At 35.4% G+C, this 19884-nt stretch overlaps 1 protein-coding gene across 1 annotated transcript in view; it reads right to left on the bottom strand.

Annotated features, from left to right (window-relative positions):
• Nucleotides 1–19884, bottom strand: part of OLA1 (Obg like ATPase 1) — a 171569-nt gene that overhangs the window by 65794 nt on the left and 85891 nt on the right. Inside the window, exon 5 of the mRNA XM_019459948.2 lies at nucleotides 1985–2160. Within this exon, the coding sequence (XP_019315493.1) occupies nucleotides 1985–2160 (176 nt within the window). The remainder of the gene's footprint in view (nucleotides 1–1984; nucleotides 2161–19884) is intronic.

Raw genomic sequence — 19884 nt, 5'->3', positions numbered from 1 at the left:
GCATACATTCTCAGTGAGGGTGATATTACTCCTAGAGGGGCAAAAATTAATTCTTATGGGGGAAAAAAACCTTAGTTATTTAAATGGCTTGTGGCCCTCCAAAGTTCAACCCTATCCAACAAATCCTTACTCATTAGTATCTAATTTCTCATTAGTAAGAAATTAAATTAATTTAAATTAAATTTTAATTAACTTTTTTCCTTTGGGACAGTGATAATGAAAAAAAAAGGTTAAGAAATACTGAACTGTAATTCATTCTGAAGCAGCTGAGTCTAATATGAGGAAAGAAACCGATGGAATGATCACAGTTTTGGGAAACAAGAAAATTACATAACGCATTCCATCTATCCAGAAGAGCTGAATGGGGAGAAGGTGTTCAGATTCTTCTGTAAACACAAGTCCAAGTGATGCTTTCAAATCTGATACAGAAATTTTAGGAATATCCTTAGAAATAAGAATAAAATACTGTTACAGGGAATTAAAAATAACACTCAACATTCTAGTTTTCTTTTGAGAGGAAAGGCCAGGAAATGGTAGCTCAAGGACTTAAGAAGAACCTGATGCCCCTTTCTCCCATCTAAAAAGCAACATTGATAAATTTATTTTTAAGATAGTTGATGTTTCTGAAAGACATAGGGATGTCAGTAACTTTCAATAAACTAAGGAATGACTGCTTAAGGATTTATTTTTATCAGTAACCATGTTGTTTGGGGCAAATGAATGGTTTTCAATTTTGACCATCTTTCTCACAATGTTTTTCCCTTTTTAAAAAGGAGTATTTTTCATACCCGTACTTTCAATCCCCTTCTCTGTCCTAAATCTTATACAATTCCCTCAGACAAATCTCCCTCCTTTCTCTGTTCTATTTGACTAAGAAATGACTGAAATAGCCATGATGTTAAGAGAAGTAAAATGAATTGGGCTTGTTCCAGACTACCAAGGAAATCAGTGGTCCAACACAGGTCTCCTTGTTCCAAGTCCAAGCACTATTGACCATAATTTACTAATAGTCTGCTCAAGCGTCGAGGCTAATTCTGTAATTGATTTCCTCCTTAAGAGTGTAGAACTCTCTAATCAACTGAGTTTTCCAAACTTACTGCAAATAAATTAAAAAAGGGAAAGGATAATCAGTTTCCAGACATGAGAAAATTAAAAATAAACACATGTATTAAAAATACATGAAAAATTAAAAAGACAGAAAATCCTTCCTATGACAAAAAGCATAAAAAGCAAGTACGGTTTAGGGAAGATACTAGTGAGAAAATATGTAATTTTTAAAAAGATTTTATTTATTTTAAAGTAATTTCTATACCCAATGTGGGGCTTGAACCTACAACCCTGAGATCAACAGTCATCCTCTCCACTGACCAAGCCAGCCAGGTGCCCCAAGAAAATATATGATTAAGGCCATCACTTTTCTAATGTAAAAGACAATTTGACCATAAACTAAAAGCTTCCAAACTGATTTTGAAACACTAATTATATTACTAATAATTTCTCACTACAACGTGATAAAAAATACATTTGAATATTAAAGACAATGACATGTGTTTTCATTCCATAAAAGATTAAAATTATCTAATACTACATTCATTCAGTCAACCCCTATGGAAGACCAATTCCTTATATAAATCACTTCTTCAAATCCACAAAACTCATATTCATTCATTTCTCTAAATCCATAAGGTTTTCATCATAAAACCACACTTTTCTAACACTACAACTTGAGGATACACATTGTAACCATGTAAATACTCAATATTCCTGCTAAACATGCCTTGCTAAGAACACCTTAAACAGACTGTCATCATGACGCTTTGTTGCCAAAAGAAAATGAAGTTTCTCCATGATTTTTTAATGGAAATTATCCTTGGATTCTAAAGTTCCATAACAATATTAGATATTTTATTAGATGCATTATTGTAAAAAAAAATAATTTAAAAAATGAACTCAAGTATCAAATAAGCTGTAAATTTTTACTTACATATTCAGGTTTTAATTTTTTATCTCCTCCTCTCACAGCCACTTTTTCTAGTTTATCTATAATGGGCCCAATCATTTCCTCATCTTTAAGCTGAAGCTCTTCGTGTATTATTTCTATATCTCGAATAGGATCTACACTTCCTTCAACATGCGTGATATCATCATCTTCAAAAGCACCTAAAATGAATTAAAGAGAAGCAATCCAATAAACAATACAGAAGGCCATTATCAAAGATTCCTGGAAAGTTAACAATTTATTCAAATTATTCTGAATTCTTTCAAGTAGGACATAGTGGTTTTTTGGTACTATTTAGTAATATTTAGGGCACTAGCAACAAAAACAGTAATTCAAGAGCCTCAATATTTCAAAAACTGATTGAAATAAATAAAATTAATCTTTACAGAAAGAAAATTATGCTCCAGAACTACTGCTATTTTCCGGTTTGGTACATTAAAAGACACTGAATTCCAGGCATGAGAGCCTGAAGTTCTAAACTGCACTATTAGGGTTTCCAAGGGAAACCGGATTTGGGGTGGGGGGGGGGTGAAATCATCTGGCAGACCTCTTCCCTGCTTCAATCTACTTTATCACTGTGGTTCTGACGGTGATTAGATAATGAACCACTCAGACACACAATTTACACAGCAGCTAATTTCATCGGCCTGATTTGAGGGTATGGTTTTTAGGGGGCTATCAAAGAAGCAGATGAAGGTGCATTTGTCATATATGAGTGACAACCATTCACACTATCTGAACAAAATGGTGCTGGCCCTTATTAGAAACACATGCTATTATCACATATTTAAAGTGCAGTTGAAGCCATAATTTCAAATTGCCAACTGGAAACATAAGGGTAAAACAACCAGATATTACTGAAGCATGTGTACTGACTTTATGCCCTTTTGAAGACATAATGTGGCAACATAATTCAACTGGATTTACTCAAATTACCAGATAAAGAACAGTATCACAAAAATGAACAAATACTGAGAAATATTATAAACAGAAAGCAGTGATATACCCACAAAACAAAAAACACATTTATAAACAAATTAATTTAATTTAAATTACCAACTAGATTATATACCCAAATTGAGATGTTTTCAAACATAAAACATCGATTATTTTAGATAAAGATATCACAGGGATCATGAGAGAAAGTTTGACTGAGTTTAATGAAAGAAAAACAGTGGCCATAGCTCATTCTTCCATACCAAAGACCAAGATATTCTCATTACAGGTTACAAAGAATTTTTAAATATAATTTTCTAGAATTAAAAATAATTGAGCCATTTGTATCTTAATGTGGAGCTACTCAGTAATATAAATAAAAAAATGTAAGTATATTGTTACAATTAAAATCTAAGTATTTAAAATACTTGGCATAAAAAATTCTTGGCATAAAACTGATGATATATTAAATAGTGCCATATAAATTATATGAACAAAATTAGCAAGAAAGGAGAATGCATATTATATCTTACTCGTAAACACACTAGACAGACAGTGATTTAGGTAAATTGTATGAATATTCGAAAAGCAAGAAAAACGTCTCCCTGGAAGCACGGTATTACTTATCAGGATTTGAGGCATCTTACACAAATGGCACAATAAAAAAGGAAAATAAAAACAAAAGCTTCTTGGCAAAGCAACAAAGGCAGCATGGTCAGTTCAGTTATAAAAAGAACTACATTTTATGACACTCCAAGTGAAAAATATCCTATATAGTCATCTTTATGTACGAGCCAGTAAGTAACTATAGCGATGTCCTCAACAATAGCAAATGCATCAGCAGGTTTCAAATGGCAATTTCTTGATTACATTCCTCAATTTTAACTGAGCAGATAACAGAGAGAAACTTAGGAGTCGTAATTCTTCTAAAAGCAAAGAAAATAAAGCTCTCTGATCATCTGAATTAATCCAAATAGAAAACCAGAATAAAGGGAAATAGCACTTGTCTATCTTATAACCTTCAAATTATCCTCTAGGTTGCACTTTGCCTGGAGTCTGCCAAGGATTAGGCTAGAAAAGGAGTTATGACTGGATCATCACTAATCCATTCCCCTACTACAGGAAAAAAACTCAAATCACAGGCCCTATACACTGTGGATTGCACTGCTGTTCCTATGCCTGAAGGTTAGTATTATTATATTCACTTGTATGTGAGTGGTAATATAGTACAAGAACTTAAATTTATTTTTGATACTAAATATTGCCAAAATTAAGATAAAAATTAAGTGAAGGAAATATTAAAGTTATCCTTTAAGACTGAATAGCCTTGTGATGACATGAAGCCTAAAACAGCTATAAAATATAAGCTTACAGAAAATTTGGTGGCCATATGCTCCAAGTTGAATAGACTTCACTGTACACTTATAGCATTCCTTCGCATTTTATCTGATTTAGTACAAAATTTAGTGGTTAAAAGTAAGGGTTCTGAAGTCAGACAAGCTTATTGGTCATAAATTCTTAAACAAATCACTGAACCTCTAAGGATCTCATTTTCACATCTTTAAAATGAAGATGTTTCTACCTCTCAGAGAATGGGTATAATTAAATCAGATAATATATGTAAAGTGCTTGGCAGACAGCCCCACACATAAGCTCTTTCAGCAACTGGGGCATATACTATTTTTTAAATGATGTAGGAATTAGTAATTAAAAAAAAAGGAATCAGTAATTTAGAAGAAATTGCATAGTAACATACTCAAACATTAGTTTTGAGTAATACCGTTTCATATCATTCAGTTCACCTTGGGACAGGTTAAAATAAGTTTTGTGAGATTTTCCCCCACTAATTCTTACTAGTTCACAACATTTTACCCTAGTCCATACCAAAGTTATTTATTTCAGCTTCACTTTAAAACACTGATTATTATGATTATTACAATTATTATAATTCCCCTTTGGGGGAAACACTGTACTGGTAAAGAAGATGACTTTAGTCATCTTGAAGACTATACTATATCATACCGAACTGTTAAATGAGAAAGTTATTTCCATTTCAATTCTCTTCAGTCCTTCTGACTATATCAAAGAGAAAATATCAGTTTGATGCTGTTGGTATTTAACATCTAACATTTATAAATGTATCTCTTTATCAACAGAGCAGGCCTCAGTCTCAGAGCTTCTAAAGGCTAAAAAAATTAGTAAGTATGCAGTTTTCATTGTATTTGTTTTTATTATCTCAATATCTACAGGTGATACTAATTTTCTACTTACATTAGTGACAAAGTTTCCTGTTTAATTTAGTAAAAAAATGTGAGATCAAAAAAAATTTTGTCAAATCAAGAAATTTCTTTGGTGATGGGATTTTATCTGATTTTTTAAAACTTTGCGGGGGGGGGGGGTGGTGCTTGGTGGCGCAGTCGGGTTAGGCGTCCGACTCTGGATCTCAGTTCAGGTCATAATCTCACAGTTTGTGAGTTTGAGCCCCACATGGGGCTCTGCTCTGATGGTGCAGAGTCTGCTTGGGATTATCTTTCTCTGCCCCCAACCCACCCCCCACCCCCCCCCCCCCCGCCCCACACTCAAAATAAATAAACTAAAAAAAAAAAAGACTTTTTTGGTACTGTTCTGTATAAAATAAGCTAATGTGATACAGCATGTGTGTGCAGGGAGGGGAATGATCACGCTGCTGTGCCATACTTTAGCTAGGATAGTAAGGGAGGCCTCTCTAAGGAGATGACACTAGTCCCGAGGCCAGAATGGCCAGAAGGAGGCAGTAATATGAAGATCTGAGCGCAAAGGATCTAAGAAGGAAGTATAAAATCCTTAAAATGGGAACAAGCTTGAAGTGCTTCAGAAATAGAAATAAAAGGTCAGTGTGGGTGAACCACAGGAGAGGATGGTAAACAGAGGGTGAGTTGGAGAAGTAAAGCAGTTCACATTCATTCATAAGTGATGTGAGCATGCATTTTATTCTAACTGTAATGGGAAGCCATTAATTGGAGAGTTTTAAGTAAATAAAGAGGAGACAGGGTAATAACATATGATTTACGGTAAGAGGCCACTTTGGCTACTTTAAAAAGAACACACTTTAAGGGAGAGGACAAGAAGAATGGCAGAAAGACTCATCAGGAGTTGGTGGTAATGGTACAGATGAGAGATGACCAGATGAGTGGTTAACTTGAAATAAAATGGAGGAGAAATGTTTGGACTGGGAATATATTTGAGAGATGGACTAGATGTAGGATGAAGGTCATGACTAAGATATAAAGTTGGGAGTTATCAGATATGTTTAAAGTTATGGATCTGGATGATGTCATGTGAAAAGAGCACTCCAACACTCAAATGTTTGATGGGAAGGAAGATTTGGCAAAAGAGACTAAGAAGGGGTGACAACGTGAGAGAAAATGTAAGGAAATGCTCTTATGGGACTGAGGGGAAGAAAATGTTTCAAAAAGGGCAGAGTACTCAACTATAGCAAATGTTGCTTAGAGGTAAAGAAAGGTAAGTACAGAAAGCTGACCACTGATCTTTGGCAAAAAGTGATTCTTTAAGAAATACTTTAATGGCTGTATCTTCTTCACTATTTCTTCTAGATATCAGTGATGGGAATACTATAACTCAAGGATCTGTCCCCTTATTTATTATAACTCTAGAGCACAAAAGAACTAAATCCTAGCATTTCTAAGTTCATTCAGGTTTTAATATACTCCTCTCTAATATACTCTAAATGGACTAGTTACAAAAGGCAAACACCATTATTTTTCTCACAATCTTTGAAAGGCATCCTATCAGTTAAGAAGGTGGCCCACTTAAAAATCACGGCCACGTTCAAAGTTTCACATTCCAAGTAAGCTGGCATAAACAAACACTGAAACAAACACTGACCAGCTGCAAGTTGGTAAACCAACTGATACGGAATCATTGACACCATACAATACACATCACCAAGAACAAAATCTGTAAAATCAAGTCACATATAAGGCTTCATTCAGAATTTTCCAAGGCCGCAGCTCTATGCCAAAAGACAGTGGAGAGAAGTCTTCTAAGTTCTAAGGAAAGAAACAGTGACTCAAGAATTTTAAATCCAGCCAGCCTGTTTTTCAAGGATAGATTTTGACAGGAATAGAGATTAATGGCAAACAGACTGCATTAATACATTCTAACATATAAGTAAGACTGAACAACTACAGAAATAATGCAAACAAAACAGAACATATGTATTATAAACTATGAAAAGTTATAAATAACAAAAATTCAGAGATAAGGAAAGGGAGGTAAAAACGTTAAGTGTGCTAATTTCCTCATCTTTCACAATAAGGGATCAACAGATGGACATATAAAGATGAAACATGTAATTAAAAAATAATTTCTCCAATCTCTCAGTGTTCTCATGATCCTATTTCTTAACTCTATCTAGCAGAATCATTTAAGAAAACATATCTTTTGTGAAAAAATTACCTGAAGTTCAGTCATTTCTTCTATATTACTTCAGTTTTTTCTTTCCTTCAAACCCAAAATAAAATGTAGCATTCTATTTAAAATAGCATATACATTAGTGATCATATTTTTATGAAATTGTTTCTCTCAATAACACTGACCAAATGCTAATAAAATGATGCCTGGGCAGTGAGCTATTGAGCAATTTTCAAATCTTCTTCATCAGTTTGGTCTTGCTTTAAAGTTTTTATAATGAACATGTACTGTTTGCGCAAGTCATTTTTTAAGCACAATAAATCGGTTTAACTTCAAGAGAAATTTGCACAAATTTTACTTGAAATTTTGGCTTTGCACTGACTAGCCACAAGGAGAAAGCCGCTATTACCATAAAAATTATTTTACACTATACATTTTTAAACATATAAAAGAGATGAATGAAAATAATAAACTATAGTAAAGCCTTCTTATCAAATGATTTGTTACAGGAGAAAATGACCCATAAGCTAGGCTTATGGATTCCATCACAAAGACTTTTTACCCATCAATCCTGCATCATTTCCTTTCATAACAAAGCACCTTTCTCATATCTTCCTGACTTCTCTCACATTTCCAATACTTTTTTCTTCTCTTTTGCTACTCAGCAGCAAAGACTTCATCTTGCTCACTTCATTAGGGAAAATGCATGTGATGTTTGGAAAACCAAGGCCCCTTTTTGGTTGTACCCAATCTTTCCTTCTTTCCAGCAGTGAAACAGAAAACATTACCTTCTGTTTATGGCCAATCTCTCTACCGTCTCTGCTATGAATCTTACCCTCTCCCAAGGAAATTTGCTCCACAGATTGTTCCTTGTATCCTTGTATTTCCTGAGACCTCAATCTAGTATGCCTCTCTCTCTCCAGTATTTGTAGCATCTCTATTCACTAATATTCTCCCATTAACATTTAAGCAGCCTTAAGATTCTACAGTAAATCAATCATGTCAGCCATCCTTGGACATTAATCCCCATTCTACTATTGCTTTCTTTCCTCTAGTTCAAGGTCAAATTTTTTGGAAAGAGCCGTCTGTACCTGCCCTACTTCTTTCCTCCCTCCTTAGAACTTAACCCACTGCAGTTTGGTATGCTTCCACCATGCTCTCAGAAGCTGATCTCAAAAAGGACACCAATGATTTGTCTTCATGATGCTAAGTCAAGTAGCCATTCTTCAGAAATCTTGAGTTGCCTGTCAGTAGCGTCTAGCTTCAGAGCACTGATATAATCCCTTTCGCAGATTCATTATAACCACATTCTCCTGATTTTCTTCTAGTTTCTCTGGCCATTTCTTCTTAGGCTATTCCTTTACTTGCTCAAACTACCACCTAAATGTTGATGTCTTTCTTAGCTGTCTTCTCTTATCCCTCTATTATACACTCATTTACAGAATTTCCAGCCCAGAACTTCCCTGAGTGGCTCCAGTATATTCTGAGGTCACAGCAAATAAGATGAGCCAAAAATTCTTTTTAGTTATTACAGAAATCATTTCTATCATAAAATCTATTCACTAAGTGAATAAATGCAAAATGTCAATGCTTATACTAAAGTTGTAACTTTTAATATTTATGTGCCTTCTTTACTAAGAACCAGTCAAAAGAGAAATATTTTACTTGGTGAGACGTATTTGACTACTCATATGGCACTGGACATTCTGAATATTTATTTTCTGGTGTGATGTGGCAGAAGTGAGTTCACCATTTTCGATTATTATAAATGGATTAAAGTTTGATCAATTTACTCATTCATTCAAAGTCTAATATCTTATTCCATAAGATAAGATTTGAATAAGAAAGATAAATCTAGTGTTTAGGATGCTAAATCTAACTAGGAAGGATTTCAGAAATAAAAATATACTTCAGAAATTCAAGACTTCAGTGAACTGCTTTGCTATATTTCTACTTAAATCTAGGCTATATTCAGTTTTCAGAAGCATTCTAGTTAGATGTCGAAATAGGTTTTAAAATACATGATGTATCTAAGTATATAGGCTTCACAGCAGTACTTTATGTAAACCACCTGTCACAGAAACCTTATATTCCAAATTGCATGTCTGGTGTTTTCTTGGGAATAAGAGGGTATATGGTCAAGATGAACCTATTTGACTTATGTTTTTTTCTATCTTCTACCACTACACAATACAGAGATAAGGAATTCCTTGGTATATAAACCAGTATATAAACTGTCACCCGCTCAACACATATATAAGACCACAATATGCTTTGCTAAATAGAAATTCCCCATTTAAAGAAAGCTTGCTTATATATCTAACAATAGGCTAAGTCTTTTGAGAATTAAAAACAAAAAAAAAAAAATAGGAGCTTAGTCTCAATGAGTGGACAATGTGGTTGGAAAAACAAATCTTATCTAATAAAAAGAATAATATTCACTAACAAGGACTTTAAGTATAGGTTCAATTAAGAATTAATCATCAAGGCCTTTAAATATAGGGGAAAAAATATATTGGTAAAGAAGAGGAAGAAAGGCATGACAAGTAACAGGGAAAAGCATCAGAGAAAAAACAGGCTGAAATAAACAAGGCTTACCTGAGAGCTGAGTACAGTAAGAAATTATACTGAGGAGTAGTAGAAGATAAAAGTTTATCACATCAGGTTGGTATGAAGGATAGGAAAGTCCAGATAGGAATATAAGTCTGGATCTCAACTGATAATCAGAGGGAGCCAACACTGGTTTTTGTGTTAGTAACAAATGGAAAGCAGCATTTAGAAAGACTAACCAGAAGTAGGGAACCAGCTAAAAGAGAATTGCTGTACTCTAAATACACTGCCAAAGTACACTAGGATACTAGTGTACTAGGCAATCAGGATGAATAGTGAGACTTAACTAAAGAAAACAATGTCAACCAGATAAAAGCAATGAGAGAGAGAGAGAGAGAGAGAGAGAGAGAGAGAGAGAGAGAATTGTAAGGTTTCAAGCCAAAAGATCTTTATTTGCACTCAAGGTGACATCAATACCTATAAGATTCAAAGCCCAAATCCAGTATGAAACCAAAAGGTATTATATAATGAAAGTACAGACTCTTACAAATATAAATAAAAATAAAAAAATAAAGTACATACTCTAGAAAAAAAAATATTACATGTATATACTGAACCTTAAATCATAGCACCAAATCCTGCATGCCACATAATTTCACATTCTTTCCAGTTTCTCCTATGTGGTAAGAATAAATGTTTTGAGGGGTGCCTGGGTGGCTCAGTCAGTTAATCATCTGACTTTGGCTCATGTCATGATCTCCTGGTTCGTGAGTTCGAGTCCAACGTCAGGCTTTGTGCTGACAGCTCAGAGCCTGGAGCCTGCTTCAGATTCTGTGTGTGCGTCTCTCTCTTTGCCCCTCCTCCTCTCGTGCTCTCTGTCTCTCATAAACAGACAAACAAACAAACAATGTATGTATGTATGTTTTGACCATCTGTATTCTAACCGAGAGTCTCACCACAATTACTAAAAGGTTAGGGGGCACTTTACCAAACCAGTAGAAGAAATATTATTAAATACAATGCTAGAAATCAAGATAAGGATATCCTGCTCAAAAAAATCTTTTCCTTTTCGAATTTCTAATCCACTTTTCAAACAAAGTCATACCTTGTGTCAGAACTATGATTCCCAACTTCCTTAGAATTCTATAGGTCATTAAAGAGAAGGGAGAGTGCTAAACTTGTATTAGCAACTCAACATCTATAGTTTTATTCATAAACACTGAAAAATGCCAGTTCCTATTTACTTTCCATAAATGACATGACAAAAATTCCTCAAAAATTGTTAATGTTTATGTACTCAATTACTTTTAAAGGTATATAATACATACATATGTGTGTGCATCTATATCTATATCTATATCTATATCTATATATTTTATTGTCAAGTTAGCTAACATAAAGTGTAGTCTTGACTTCAGGAGTAGATTCCCGTGATTGATCGCTTACATACAACCAGTGCTCATCCCAACAAGTGCCCTCCTCAATGCCCATCACCCATTTTCCCCGTGCCCCCCCAACCCTCCACTGCCATCAACCCTCTGTTCTCTGTATTTAAGAGTCTCTTATGGTTTGCTTCTCTCTCTGTATGTTATTTTTCCTTTTCTCCCCCTATGGTCATCTATTAAGTTTCTCAAATTCTACATATGAGTGAAATCATATGATATCTGTCTTTCTCTGACAGACTTATTTTACTTAGCATAAGAGAGAGAGTGCAAGCAGGGGAGAGGCAGGGGGGGGGCAGGTTCTGAAGTGGGCCCAACGTGAGGCTGGAACTTATGAACCATAAGATCATGACTTGAGTGAGTGGAAGTTGGACACTCAACCGAGTGAAACACCCAGGTGCCCCGGTGACAAATTCTTTATTTTATGGTGGAGAGAAGTGGTTGAAAGCAGGAGTTAAAGGGGCGCCTGGGTGGCTCCGTCGGTTGAACGACCAACTTTGGCTCAGGTCATGATCTCATGGTTTGTGAGTTCGAGCCCCGCATCGGGCTCTGTGCTGACAGCTCAGAGCCTGGAGCCTGTTTCGGATTCTGTGTCTCCCTCTCTCTCTGCCCCTCCCCCATTCATGCTCTGTCTCTCTCTGTCTCAGAAATAAATAAACATTAAAAAAATTTTTTTAAAGCAGGAGTTAAAGCTGTTTATTGAACACTCCAGATGCTCTGATTTAGTAGTGTAGTTTAAGCCCAGGTTTACAGGTGCACTTAATTTTTTTTAAGTAGGCTTCAGACCCAGTGCAGAGCCCAACGTGGGGCTTGAACTCATGATCCTGAGATCAAGACCTGAGCTGAGATCAAGAGTTGAATGTTCAACAGACTGAGCCCCCCAAGTGCCCCGACAGGTGCACTTTAAAACTCTAGCCCTGGGGTGCCTGGGTGGTTCGGTCAGTTAAGCATCCAACTTCGGCTCACGTCATGATCTGGTGGTTTGTGAGTTCAAGCCCCGCATTGGGCTCTGTGCTGACAGCTCAGAACCTGGTGGAACCTGCTTTGGATTCTCTCTCTCTCTCTCTCTCTCTCTCTCCCTTCTCCCACTCACACTCTGTCTCTCTCTCTCTCTCAAAATAAATAAACATTTAAACAATTAAAAAAAAAAAACCTCTAGTCTTAATCTACATAAAGCCCCTTCTCATCTTGACAATGAAAGCAATTTGAGCAAAAACAGAATCTAATTCATAGCTGAACCTCAAGCTTATAATATTTCTCTACCTCTGTATTAAATAAGATGTGCAGTTTTAGCTACCTTCCTTAAGTTACGAAGTGGGGAAAGGGCATCTTGATTTATTGTATTTACTTCAAAAATCAATTTACCTTCTTAAAGAATCTAGGACACAGAAAAGAACCAAAAAAACCATTCTGCTAACAAAATTCTGCTAAAAAGGCTATAGATTTAAGCCTCTTAAGCTTTCAGAGTCTGAAGCAAATGAAAAAGGGTTCTATCAATCAGATTTTAATTACCTCAAATGGATATATTTACAGTCCTCTGGAAAAATAAAATATTGTGTAAACATACAAAAACGAAAATAATTGTCTAGTAATGTAAGATAAACTGTTAATTACTTGATGCACAGCATAAATGGAACCGCATAACAAGACTTGGTGGGTTGTACTTATTTACAATAACAAATCAATCAAAAGTAGCCTTTAAAGTCTTTAACCTTCATTTTCCAGGAGAAAACTTATTATCTGAGACATAGCAAAGGCCCCCAAATAATTCAGTCTATGCTACAGGCTAACTGTTTAATGCTGGAATAGAAAATAGAACTATGGGTAGCCAAAAAAATTTGCTTTTGCTTTGCTTCTCTTCCCTCTCCTCTACTCTTTCATTATATGAAAAGGCTCAAAACAAAATCCTGGTCAACAGGAAAAAAACCGACCCTATCTCTGACATAATAAAAAATTAACCAAGGTTTTCAAAACGCTTAGTAAAATAACATGCACATGTGGCTGACTTTGAGAGACCAATCTAAAATTAAAGAAATTATACATGACTTATGCAGAACTTTTAACAAACTAGTTAATTTATATGAAAGCAATCAAGCAATGCTAGAAATAAAAAATCATCCCCAATCTTGAGACAAATAGATATTTAGGAGAGAATAACAAAGTAGGTCAGTCAGGTTCTGAGAAACCTTACAAATTTTTATTATTTTCTCCTAATAGTAAGAGTTCGTATAAATTAAAAATAATATGCTTTTAAGGAGTAACTCAAAAACAAAACATTAAGTAGGAAGAACAAGATGAACAAAGAGGAAAAAAAAAAGATATAGGTATATAAACATGAAAACTGGTAAATATGAAGCTTATGTTAGTGTAGTAGGAAGGAAAAAAGCCTTTGGTTATTACTGATACCACTTAACTGATCAGAAGCAACACACTACAAAATCATACAATATAGTTCTTTAAACGTACAGAGCACCAAAAAACTCTGCCTAACAGTTACTGCTATTGTACTTATATTGTAGATAATAAGACATCCACACCATTAAAGATTTCTTAAAGTCACTTAAAAGTTATGAATTATAACCCAGAGTCAACACCTGTACTTAATCATATTCAACTGCTCAAGGGCTTGACATTTTTAGTTGCTGAAACCTATCAACTCTTTTTTTATATATCAACTCTTTCCAAAGAAGTAGGCAGAAAGTACCTTAATGAGAACTAATATTCATCTCTCAATAATATTTTCACTTCTTATTCTATATAAGATACCTGAAATGTATAAAAGGCAATTTTAATCAATGATATTTTAAATTAGTATCTATCGAGATTCTGCTCTACCTCCAATATTGAGCTAGCTGCTTTTGTTGTATTTAACCTTTCCAATAACCATCTCACTAACTTCCTAACTTCTAAAACGGCATTAACCCTTCTGCCAGTAGAAAAATTCCTCTATAAAATGGCTTTGCCCCACACTCATTCTCCACAAATCCTCAGTTCCAGTCAAACTTGTACTGACTCAGGAAGTCCAGAAAGTTCTTCACATTCGACTGTCACTGTATTTTTGCCCATTCCCTTCCCTGGGTCTCAAAGACATATATCATTTCCATTACAAATCAAATCTATCCCTAAAATGCATAGTTAAATTTCCCCTCATCTTACAAGGCAATCCTAGAGGAGTCCGGGTCTATATTTCTACAATTCCAGAGTCATAGGAGGAATTGTAGGGACTTGTTTGGAATAAAGTATGGTAAAATTAGTGGCTTAATATATTACCCCAAATAAGGCTCCTGGGAAGATCCATTTTTATACCTTTTATAGAATTCTGTTGTAAGCAGGGGGAAAATGCAGAGAGAAATTAACAAAAACCAGAATCTTATCTTTACTACCAGTACTGTAAGCAATGAATAAAAGAGTCATGTGGACTCTGCCATTCACAATATAAGCTAAAGAGCAAAGCAGAGCTTTAATTTTTCTAATGTCAGTGCTCACTGATATCTCACCTTTTAATCAAACTGATCCATTCTCAATAATTTCATTTTACAGTTTTAATGCTATTACTCATCCTTCTGCATGGAATAGTCTTCCTCCCCACTTCTGCCTTTCAAGAGAAGTTACGTATTTTTCATGGCCTTAATCAGATGTCACTGAAACGATACTTCCACGATACCTTCTCCAACCATACCTGCTTTCTGAACTATTAACAATAATCTATTTTATTCACATGATCTGTAGCATGTATATCTAGTATTAGAATGTATGTGATTAGTATGCGATTAACTGTGATTAGTATGTGATTCTATCTCTTAGTTACCTAAGCTGGAGGATTCTGTCTTATATGCCTTTCTAGTTCTCTCCAGTGCCTTGATCAGAGCTGATACATAATTAGGCATTAGGTGAAGCGAAGAATAAAGGAATTAATGAATGAATGAATGTTTCAAGCACTCATTAGCACTCCAAATGAAAAACTGTTGGAGGGGAACTATGGATTCTAGATGAAGCTAGACATGTAGCACAACAGCAAAGGATCAGTTTCACAGCACACAATAAGATATTTAGCAAGTATTTCAAAGGAACCAGTGCTAAGCATGTCAATCACATAAATTAAGAGTAAGTAAAGCACAAAACACGGCAAACTGCAATAACAGATGTGAGAAAATTTTGTGTTTCATCTCTTCACCTTTGAACTGCATGACTATTAGTGATGATTATTCATTTATTTTCTGAGGACTTCTTGGGTGTACTGTACTGGATTAGTATTATGATAGAATTTTTAAAATTTATAAATCAAATTAAGAAAAAACATACCTATAAACTATAACTAAGATCAATAAACACAAAAGGAAAGGAGAGACAGGGATTAATCAGCACAAATCAGGATTAAGGAGGGAAGGCGTGAATATAGATGAGGACTTTCAGAGACCGATAGCAGCAAACAGAAGCAGAGTCAAGAGGACATTCCAGGCAGAATGGAAATATAAGTATGGCAGAAGTGATTAAGGGCACAGATTCTGGGATCAGACTATCTGGATTCAAACCTGGGTTTCAGACTATTTGATTCATCCGTTGTAGGATTATTTAATTTCTCTGTGCCTTCGTTTTCTTATCTGTAAATATATAAAATAATACCTACTTCATAAGGTTGTTCTGACAATTAAAAATGATAACATATGTAAAGATCTTAGGATGGTGCCCGGTACATAGAAAACACTCAGAATATGTTAGCTATACTGATAAACGAAACGATAAAGACAAGGTATATATCATGGTTTTTCAATCTTGCTACTACTAACATTTGGGTCCATGTAATTCTTTGTTGCAGGGGGCTGACTTGTATATTATAGGATGTTTAACAGCACCCCTGGCCTCTACGAACTCGATGTCAGTAACATACACATGTGCACACATGCACGCAAGCATGCACTCCGACTGTGAATATCAGAAATGTCTTCACACAGGGGAGCATGGCTGGCTCAGTTAGTGGAGCGTACGACTCTTGGTCTCGGGGTTGTGGGTTCAAGCCCCATGTCGGCTGTAGAGATTACTGAAAAATAAAATCTTAAAAAAAAAAAGTAATGTCTTCAGACACTGCTAACCCACAGTTGAGAACCACTGGCGTACATTAAAATACAAAGGTTGTCCTATACAGCAACCAAAAAGATACTACCATAGGTGCAAATATGCAGGTGTCAATTGATGGAAACCTTCTAACAGTGATTGAGGAGTTGAAATTTAATCTCTTATATTAGAACATGCCAACAGAGATTTTCAGAGAAGCACTGTTATGATCTTGTTCTTGCTTGCTTATTCACTCATGCTCTCTTTAAATGATTCTATCAGTTTTGTACAAGATCTAATAGTTTGAGGGCACCTAAGTGGCTCAGTCTTAAGGGTCCAACTCTTGATTTTGGTTTGGGTCATGATCTCACGGTTGGTAGGACTGAGCCCTGTATCGGGCTGCTTGGGATTCTCTCTCTCTTGTTTTCTCTCTCAAAACAAACAAACTTAAAAAAAAAACAAAGCAAACAAACAAACCTGGGGCACCTGGGTGGCTCAGTTAGTTAAGCTCAGGTTTCAGCTCAGGTCATGATCTAGTGGTTTGTGAGTTCAAACCCCGCATCCAGGCACTATCAGTGCAGAGTCTGCTTAGTATTCTCTTTCTCTCTCCCTCTCTTCATGTTCTCTCCCTGCCCCCCTGCCCCCACCACCTCTCTCTCAAACTAAATAAATAAACTTAAAAAAAAAAAAGATCTAATAGTTTGGAGAGACATCGAGGGTCACAAGCAAAGCAGTTGACTGTTGGGTACTAGTGCTAGAAATAATGTGAAAGGGGTCAAATCTAAAAAAAACAAAAAAAAAACACTTAAAATCTTTACAAGGATTTTTTTTGTTGTTGTTGTTATTGGGTAGGAAGAATGATATCAAATTGAGAAGAAATGAAATGTAGCCAGTCATAAAATTAGAGGTATGTAATATTTAGCTAAAAATACAATTTTAAGGCATATTTTTAAAACGTTTACTGAATGTTAATCAGAAAGAGAATGGTGCCAGGAGCCAGAAGGCAAATTTCAGAGATGAGAAAAAGTTGAATAAGATTAGTTTCTGCCTTCAAAGATGTTTATAATCTAAGAGGGGAGACAGATCAGCACATAATTAATACAAGTAAATCCAGGCTGAAGGGAAGCAAGGAGGGGGTCAGTATTCAGTATAAGCTGATGGAAAAAGATAGTCTCAAGGTTTCAAACTGGAACACTGGAGTCATGTAGATGCCATTTAAAATTTAGATTAAGATTCATGTACAGGTTTTGACGGAAGTATAAATTATTTTTTAATCCCATATTTAAGTGTATTGATGCTGTGATAAGAGATAATATTGTCTCCACAAGAGTTTGAAACTGGTGTTTAAATGCTAGAAAAATGTAAATATGTGACAGGTATTAGTCAAGTAAATGGCTGGCTATTAATTTTAAAAATAACTACTTTATAGCTTTATCTATAATATCAATGGACCATGACTTTTACCCAGATTTTGTACAATATGAAGGTGCAGGAGAAGGAATAGAAAAAGGAGGACTCTGGTATTAGAACAGGGAAGTGATGGTTTGACTGAATCCACATTAAACAACAGGGAACACATCTGTGGGTCCAGATGAAAAGTATTATGAAGGTAGAGGTCTTAAAACCAAATAACATACCTCACAAAATAATTACATCCTTAAATACAATAATCCACAGTTCTAAAACAAGAGCAGAAACATGGAAGAACAGGTAAGGCCTAGAGACTACATCAAAGACAGGCAAGCAATCTCACCTTAGGGAGCAGACTGTATAAGGTAGGTCATTGCATCCCCAGTAGTCTTCCAAAACAATCCACTCTAATTGACTCAGCAAAGTGAGTACCAACTATCTGAGAGCATCCTAGAATTCTAGTGCCATCCTAAAATCCTAAAGATCCAGTCATCACAGTCACTATTTAAGCCCTGAGCAAACAATCACCACCAGGTGGTGCCAAACCAAAGACAGTACCAGAATGGACCTGGCTGGGCCAGCACCTTGTCACACCCTTCACCCTCCTGCAGCTAGCTTTGCAGGTTCACCCTAGTCATTTCATTCATTTAGCACTAAAATCACCTCATATTTATGCAAATGAAACTTTGGGACCCATGTAGCACATTAGGTCGAGCATTAAGGGGTGGTTACTCTAATACATTCTTCGGGGGGTGGGGCTCAGGGAGAGATGACAATCTGGGCTTACGTGAGAAGCCTAGTTACAGTAGTCCCACTTATCCATGGTTTCAGTTACCTGCAGTCGACTGTGGTCTGTAAGCAGATGCTCTTCCTTTTGATACATCATCAGGAGGTCAATAGTAGCCTAATACTACATACAATGCCTACATCATTCACCTCATTTCATCTCATCATGCAGGCATTTTATCATCTCACATCACAAGATGGGTAAGTACAGTACAGTAAGATATTTTGAGAGAGAAAGAAAGAGACACCACACTCATATAACTTTTATTACGGTTATTGTTACAATTTTTCAATTTTTATTATTATTCTCTTACTGTACCTAATTTATAAATTAAGCTTTATCATAAGTATGTATATGTAGAGAAGAAACAATAGACCGGGATTAGTACTATCCATGGTTTCAGGCATCCATGAGGGGTTTTGGAAAGTATCCTTCACAGATAAGGGGGGCCTGCTACACACAGGAATAGACTAAATTTTTTTTTTTTGCTTTATGCCTTACTTCATTAATATAAATGCAAATAAAGTCATAAAAATAATCAGAAAATAAATTAGAATGCAGTATACTAAAAGTTCTAACTAAGACTTCAAACAGTTAAATATGAACACGATGAATACTTCAAGCCTTTCCCACATGGCTCTACTAATGAACCATGATCTTCAACAAGAGTGAAATGATATAATAGCACCAATCCCCCCCCCCCCCCGAAGAAAGTTAAATGATCCTTTGGTTCTTTTGTCTTTAGAACATAAAACATGGGGACTACAGTAAAACAAAGGAAGACAAATCTCCCTACCCCCTCCCGAATGTAAAAAATATATAAAAGTTCCTTTAAATTCCTTTAAAAATTACCTCAAATTTTCCAGTAAAAGACTTCATGGCAAACTTACTCCCCTCCATCTCCACCACCACCAGATTTTAGCACTGCTTATATGTTATACCTGTCAAGATCTGATGACTGTATGTTATGTATTCATCTGAACAGAACCACTACACTTAGTTACAGGCTATCATCAACCAATTCATTCTCTTGCTAAAATCAAGTCATCCAATTACTCCTTGACTAATCAAGGCTGTTTTGGCTTTTTCTTTTTTCAAAAGGTACTCAACAGCATAAACAGTTCACTTACAAGAAATGGAAAGGGGCTAATCAGCAGAATTATTGTTTTGCTGCTACAATTTGCAGTATTTAAATTTAGTTGCTGATTGGACTGAAAGTTTTATGATATAGCATATGAAACTAGTTTAATACAACTGGGAAGCTGTGTAGCTGTATTGTCTTGCCATGGCTATAT

The sequence above is a fragment of the Panthera pardus genome, unplaced genomic scaffold (genome assembly GCF_024362965.1).
Source record: "Panthera pardus isolate Hobbes unplaced genomic scaffold, ASM2436296v1 HiC_scaffold_10, whole genome shotgun sequence".
NCBI lineage: Eukaryota > Metazoa > Chordata > Mammalia > Carnivora > Felidae > Panthera > Panthera pardus.
Note: the sequence above shows the minus strand (reverse complement) of the source record. Positions and strands in the feature narration are given on the sequence as shown.